Raw genomic sequence first — 7,932 nt, 5'->3', positions numbered from 1 at the left:
AGAGGGTCATATTTTTTAAAAAGATTTTGACCTTCTACTGTCTTAAATCTGAAATCTGAAATCTGATCTAACTTGACTAAAAAGATCCCCTCTTATAATTTTTCTAGAGACAATTGTATTCACATTGTCATGATGTTTTAAAAGGAATGGACATTTGGGGACAGAGATATGGAGTGCCTGTAGTTACTGCTGTCATGAATACAGAGGAGTCATTCCTCAAAGCAGGAAGGGGAGATGGGAATAGAAAATGCTGAAAAGCAGAAAATTAATGAGGAAATTCAACTTCTGGCCACACCAGCCAGTATATTCAGCCAAAGGAATTTCCTGTGGTTAAGAGTTACCATATGGTATACTTTCTAATATTTAAGAAAACCAGTAACATGAATGTCTCTGTTTCTGTGGTTTTCACTTTTTAATGTGGCCAGAACAGGTTATATAAACTCATTTTTAAATCTATAATTTAAAATAGGAGCACAAAAATGAAAAAGATATCAAGCCACAGTATGGTTAGTAATGTTGATTTTGTTTTTAAAATTCAGTAGAGAAGATGAGTCATGAGCTTTAAATTATCAGACTTGAAATAAAAAATCCCAGTTCTTCTTAGCATTCATAAAATTCTAAGCAAGTCATGTAACCTCTCTGAGTTTCATTTAGTCCATTAGTGGAAGAGAAGAATATTAGTAGTCCATAAAATAATTGAGAGAGAAATGTACTTGCTTAGCACTATTCACTCAAAATATAGTAGCTTTCAGAAAATTTGCAGATTGTCTTGGCCTACTTCCAACATTTGCTCTGCAATAGCCTAGATTAGATTATGCACTAGTTTATTACTAGAAAATAAAGTCTTTGCTTTTGGAGACGAGCTTGATATCTAGTAGACAATATTTTCTTCTAGATGATCTTAGCTACCGCTGGCTTCTAAATGAATTCCCTGTATTTATCACAATGGATAAACGAAGATTTGTGTCTCAGACGAATGGTAATCTCTACATTGCGAATGTTGAGGCATCGGACAAAGGCAATTATTCCTGTTTTGTATCTAGTCCTTCTATTACAAAGAGTGTGTTCAGCAAATTTATCCCTCTCATCCCACTACCTGAACGTAAGTATTATATTTGTTATAATCTAATTTTGCAAGATTGTCTTCTTATGGCATACTTATAATAAGGAAAAGCAATATCCAGTGGGGAAACTAGCTGGCTGCTCAGTCAGGGCAAACAGAGGATACACACTCGAAAGTATTGGTTCTTCCTTCACTTTTTTAAATGAGGTGATTTACGTCGTAAAAGTGCCCTAAGATGGTAGAGTTCATATTGGCTGCCTTTAGTTCAGGAATTCAAAGGGAACTGATTCATTAGCCATGTATCAGTATATTAATTACAAGGGGAATCACTGGTATCTGCTTAGTTTCATGGCCATTCCTACTTCTAGTAAGTTCATGAAAGAGAAAGATGATTAGATTAAAAACTGTATTCTTCTTCTTCTTATTATTATTATTATAGAATTAAGAAAAAATGCAGTTGGATTATTTTGATATTTTAAGAAACTATTTACATAAAGCATATCAGTATACGAATTGCCTTTCTACTGTAAGTAATTAGCATAGATATAACTACTGTGGTAATGAGTACTGACATACTTGACTATCCTTTTTGCAGGCTCCAATTAAACTATCTTCTTTTTTTTTTTTTTAACATACCACCTCCTGAGAAAATCAGATCACATCATATTTGTTTACATTATTTGTATTCCAAGCATGCTGCTACACTCATATCACTGAGTTCAAGTTTCTGAGGAAACGCTGGTTTCACTGTTGACAGATTTAGGTTAGCTTTTTACCTCTACCCTTAAGTAGGGTATGATAATGGGGAAAATGCTATCATAGCACTGCAGTTCCATTTTTATTACTCTCCTCAAGATAGGAGTCAAATGGCTGGTATTCAATAAATATATTTTGATTTTCTGGCTCTTTTCTCTTTCCCCAATCTTAAGTAGTGTCAATGTTAAGAAACATCAAAACCCGTAGACAATTTTTATAAAATTATTTGAGCCAAATTGATGATATATACCAGGGAACGAGATTTCAAATGCTCCAGAGAGTAACAGAGCACCCTGTGAGGTTACTTTTCATAGAACTTCTTTTGTTTATTCAAGAGTAGATTCTGTCACCTGCTACTTCACAATTAAAAAAGGAGCCATGGTGTGAAAACTTCCTTAGTGTTCTTTCTTATTCTTCTCCAGAAATTCAGCACTTCTTATTTATTTCTTACTTTCTAATTCAGTGGAAGAAGTGTTTCACCTCCTACTTCAGCTAATTCCTCCAGCTGTTCTAGTTCACACCCCATTTGATTCATTTAGAGACTTCACTACATCACTTACTTCCTTTCTTTTCCGAATCTTCAAACTCTCCTTCCTTCCTTTCCTTCCTTGGATCTTTTGTATTTGATGCAAACAATCTTGAATAATCAAAACAACTTTCTATTTCCTAAATCCAAAGGAAGCTTTTCAGTCCTGATGCTATAACATCTTTGACAAAATTGATCTCTTCTGCCTCTCTTGAACTTTCCCTCTTTTGCCTTATTTCCCTGACTCCTGCTCTCTCCTCATCTCCTACATGCTTCTCTGACAAATTCTATGCAATATCCTTTACCAGGTCTTCCTCTTTCTTATATTTCTCTCTAATCTTTTTCTAGATTTCTCACCCATTTACACCTTATCAACAGCAGCCCTATGCAGATGTCTCTGAATTCACATTTCTAAAACTTTTCTCTATGTTTAGTTTTTAATTCTACCTAGCTCCTGGACTTTTTACACAGAAGGTTCTTAAGTATATTAAGCTCAAAATTTCCAAATATACCTGTTATCCTTCCTCTAAACCTCTTCTCATGTTCTTCATCTTACCTAGCAATATCGTCGGAGTAGCATTTTTAATCAACTTCTTTCCTCCCATTGTCTTCAGGACAGTGAATTCTGTGGCTCTCAGTTAGTATGTAAGCACTTGGAAAGTCTGAGGAAAATGTGGAACCCAGAAATGCTTATTTCAGCAAGCCTGGGATGTGACTCAGGAATTTGCAGGTTCAATGAGCATCCCAGGTGATTCTGATGAATTAGATATCTGGTCTACACCCTAAGAAAACGTTGATCCAAGGGGCAGTCCTGTTGATTCTGACCCTAAAACACAACTTGGATCTGTTCTTTCCTTTCTGTTCCCACTGTGACTGTGCCCTGAATTTATGAAACAACCTCCCTTAGGTCTCTGACTTTCTTCTATGTTTCTCTTCTCCATGATCCATCCTTTAAAACTGCCAACAAGCTCTTCTACCAAAGGTAAAATTCATATTATTTCTCTTACTATAATCCATTGGTAGTTACCTACTGAGGAAATTAGTTTTAAAATATTTAGTATCACAGTTCAAGCTTTTTAGAGTGTAGGTTCAAGCTCATCTTCAACTATATATACTTCAACATCATTTGAATACCTAGCCTTTTTTTTTTTTTTTTTTTTAATTTCCTGCGCACTCCTGGAACTTTGTCATAATATTCTATTTTCTCAGCCTGGACTAGTTCAGTTCAAATGTTTTCTCTGCCTGAAATTCCCATGGCCCCTATATCCTCCAGTAATCTTTCTTGACTGCTACTGTTTTAGTCACTTATTTTTATTTTTTCTTATATTTCAGGTCATTGATTATCTCTGTCTCCTCGGCATTATATAGTATAAAATATACACTCAAAGTGTGATCCTAAACAATGCATTTACATTTCTGAGACTATTTCTTCCTCAATAAGGGAATAATACATCTTTCAGGACTGATACGTTAAATAAATGAAATAAAGTACCTATATTGATGAGCACAGTAAAGTCTGAATAGACATTTTTCTTCTTTCTCTCTTTCCTTCCCTTTTTTTCAACTTATTTCCCTTTTGCCTTTATCTCCATAGACACTTTTTTCTCTTTTTCTCTCTCTTAACTTTTTCTTTTCTCCTCTACTCCTTCTTCCCTCTATTCCATTTCCTTTCTTATTTCCCGTAAAGTAACTGGCAGAACATTTTACATGTATATTTGATGTTCCCTAAAGACTTCTTGATTTTTTTTTTTTAGTGAATTGAATCTGATTGATTTGCATAGCTGTCAGAATGAGCCAATGTGATTGAAAATGCTTGATAAAATATATACTATATAATACTATGCATAAACAAATAAATGTGATACATGTGATACAGTTAAATGTTTTAAGACCTGTACAGAGAGAAACCATCTATATTGAATCAATTCTAATCCTATAAAAAACCACAATGTTAAAAATAACACTATTCCACTTATTAATTATTTGATGTTTTTGTTTTTCTTAATATTAGGAACAACAAAACCATATCCTGCTGATATCGTAGTTCAGTTCAAGGACATATATGCATTGATGGGCCAAAACGTGACTTTAGAGTGTTTTGCACTTGGCAAGTAAGTACAAGTACACTTTTCATTAACATGTATAGAAATACATTAATTTTTGTACTGTTTTAGGAAATAAATGATGTAAATGTTTAGCTATAAATATAAATATAAAATTGCCTTGAAAGCATGGCGGACCCTTAGCTCTTGTATCTCCTGTTTAAAGTCCTGTTCCTGATATCCGGTGGCGGAAGGTCCTGGAACCAATGCCAAGTACTGCTGAGATCAGCACCTCTGGGGCTGTCCTCAAGATCTTCAATATTCAGCTAGAAGATGAAGGCACATATGAATGTGAGGCTGAGAACATTAGAGGAAAAGATAAACACCAGGCAAGAATTTATGTTCAAGGTAGATATATTGTTTTAATTTTCTATAAATTTCATCAATATCTTATTTATAGCCATTTCCATACTTGAAAAACTAGAATTTAGTGATTAATAGTTTAACAACAGTGACATATATATTATGCAAAAAGATGAAATATTGGTCTTGTGTCTAATTAAGTCACACAAATGAGTTATAGATGTTATGAACTCATACTATTAGTGTCATAGTAACACCGATGGATTGATAGTAGTATTCTTGATAATTATCAGAAAATCCAATTAATGTAGCTTGTTGATACCCTTCATCGTTCTCTTTTTTTAATACTTTTTTATTTGTAGAATTTATGTTATGACTAAGTCTAAGCCACTGGTTTGCAAAGTTTAGTATGCCTCAGAATCACCTGGAGGGCTTGTTAAAACACAGATTGCAGGTTCCTGCCTTCAGGGTTTCTGATTTAGAAGGTCTATTTGGAGCTCAAGCATTTGTATTTCTGACAAGTTCCTAGGAGATAATGGTACTACTGGTCCAGAAACCACACTTCGGGAACTCCTGGTCTAAGGAAACATTTTTCTTTGACATCTTCTTGGCACAAACATTGGATTCTCACACACAAAGATTAAATTATATTTGGGAAGATAGAATGTTGTTTTTCAGGCAACACTTGACTTTTCAGGTTGAAATCATCTCTGTAATGGTCCACAATATATAACTTGTACAACTGAATAAATGTCTAAGGCTTCAATAAGATCATCCATTTAAAGGACAGCATATATAGAGTGTCTTCTCAGAGAGGCAGACACTGTGATAAGAGAAAGGATAGTTAGATAAAGGAAATGTCCTTGAGAAATTCATACTATAGTCATACCATTTACAAAACCCCAAATTTATACAAACATATACAGGCAAATAAACATACAATTATATGTTTATAAACATAATTATAAAGAAAATTATGAGAATGAAATATGGAAATTTATATAAGATATTGATAAAATATATAGTGAGGATTACCTTAGCCACATCAAGATGAATGATAGGAAAAACTAGAGTTGATGTTTAAGCCGAATTGAAATACCAGAATAGGGAAGAGCACTGTGGCAGAGTGAAGACCACTGCCCCCCGACCCAGACCCCAGGCCTCTGTCTATGCAAGGATGAAGTAAGTCCTTCCAATGACCCAGCACATGCAGCCTCACTGCCACCATCCTGCAGAGTCCACTGGCATTGGGCTCATTTCACCGTTACCTTTTCTATTTCAATTGCCTGAAGAAGCCCTGGACCCCAAAGCCCCCTCACAGTCTGAACTTTAATACGCACACAGCTCTCACATGTCCTATTCAATCTCCATCTCCTCCCAATCTCCAACTTCTGAAGTCCTTGCACTGTGCTTTCTAGAACACATAGTCCACTATCATCAGAATTCCCTTTCTTCCCAACTCCTACTCTGAACATTGTCTCCGTCCTCTTACTGTAACTGAAACATGGTTCTCCCTTAAAGACACTGCTCATGCAGCCCTCTCAAGCAGTAGCACTGCTCTCTTTTCTTTTCCTTTAAGCATTCAGTTAACAGTCTTATGGCAGGTCAATCCCCCTCATCCCTCTAAGGTTTTCACTGTTGTCAACTCTCACCAACTACAGCACTTCCTGACTTCATAATTAGTGACATCAATATCAGCAAAGACTGTAACTATTTTTTTATCATTATAATTTTTATTATCACTGCCATCACCATTACCAATGCCACATCTTTTGGTTCTAAAGCTAGCAGAGAAATGTGATAGTTATTATTGCCATAGAACATATTCTCAAATGCATTTTATTTATTTGTTTGTTTGTTTGTTTGTTTGTTTGTTTGTTTAACTATTTTTGGTTAAACTATTTTTCTAATAATTTAGCCTCTCAGTTCCTTTGGATTTCTCTCCTCTAGTAATCTTGTCCTTTGATCTACCTCAGCAGCTCACCTCCAAGGCCATCCTTTAGACTCTTCATTGTTACTGAAAATGCAGTCCCTTTAAAATCTTATTTTCAAACACTTCACTCTCTGACCACTACCTATCTTTCCTGCTCATTCTCTCTGGTACCCAGATTCCTCCAATCCTTTGACTCTACCGGGAACTATAATCAATTAATCTTACAAGATTTCAAATTTCTCTTACTTTCCCTAACCTCTACCCACCTCTTTCCTAAATTTGTGTTCAGTCATTATCATTCCTCTGTACAACCTCTCACTCAATCTCCTCTCTCAACCTGGTCTTACTACCTTCACAAAATGCTGACCCTGGAAAAATACAGCTTTCTGCCTCTCAGTTCACACCCAAAAACTTGAATGTGACTTGACGTAAACACTACCACACTGCTTGGTCCATTTTAAGTTATTTGTCACCAACTTTAAATGGACCTTTAGTGTTACTTGGCAATTATATTACATTTCCCCAGGTCAACTTACTTTCTCACTCTCTTGATGACCATTTCAGGCCTTCATGATTTCTTTCAAACCTATAAAACCTCCCCTACCAACTTTACTCTGTTGAGAACTTGGCTTCCTATTTTACAGAGAAAAGTAATTGAATTATAACATCTACAAGTTGCCACCCCATAGCTACCCAATACCTGCATCTCTACCCTTATCTATTATTACTATAAATGCGGTTGCTATCTGAGGCCAACACCTTCATTTGTATACTGGATTCGACTTCTCTTACTTATTTAAGAATATTGTCCCACACCTGGTGACGGCCAGAGGGGAGGGGGCTTGGGAAGCTGGAATAAAGGGATGAAGGGTTAAAGAAGTACAAATTAGTAGCTGACAGATGGTCACGGGGATGGGGAGCATGGCATAGGGAATGCAGTTAGCATTAATGTAATGGCTAGGTGGAGAGCCAGAGGAGATAAAAAGCAATTAGTGGTGGTGGTGGTGGTGGTGGGGGGATCATTTTATAAACTATATAAGTGTACTGTATACTTAAAACTAACAATAAAATAAAAAATTTAAAAAAGAATATTGTCCCAGCAGTCCCCCATCCCTCCAGCATAAGCAATGTTTTTCTTCACTGGATCTATCCCATCAGTGTATAGTGGCTCTTGTTTCTTCTTTAAAATCTGCTTTTGAACTCTGGCTACTGCTCTATTTCTCTTCTTCTTGTCTCCCCTAAAAAGAAA

The 7,932-nt window shown here is 35.6% G+C and overlaps 1 protein-coding gene across 1 annotated transcript in view; it reads left to right on the top strand.

Annotated features, from left to right (window-relative positions):
* Positions 1–7,932, top strand: part of CNTN1 (contactin 1) — a 293,683-nt gene that overhangs the window by 169,561 nt on the left and 116,190 nt on the right. Inside the window, exons 7-9 of the mRNA XM_023524081.1 lie at positions 896–1,102; positions 4,357–4,456; positions 4,614–4,795. Of these exons, the coding sequence (XP_023379849.1) occupies positions 896–1,102; positions 4,357–4,456; positions 4,614–4,795 (489 nt within the window). The remainder of the gene's footprint in view (positions 1–895; positions 1,103–4,356; positions 4,457–4,613; positions 4,796–7,932) is intronic.

Source organism: Pteropus vampyrus, unplaced genomic scaffold (genome assembly GCF_000151845.1).
Source record: "Pteropus vampyrus isolate Shadow unplaced genomic scaffold, Pvam_2.0 Scaffold441, whole genome shotgun sequence".
Taxonomy (NCBI): domain Eukaryota; kingdom Metazoa; phylum Chordata; class Mammalia; order Chiroptera; family Pteropodidae; genus Pteropus; species Pteropus vampyrus.
This window is presented reverse-complemented; position numbering and strand designations above follow the sequence as displayed.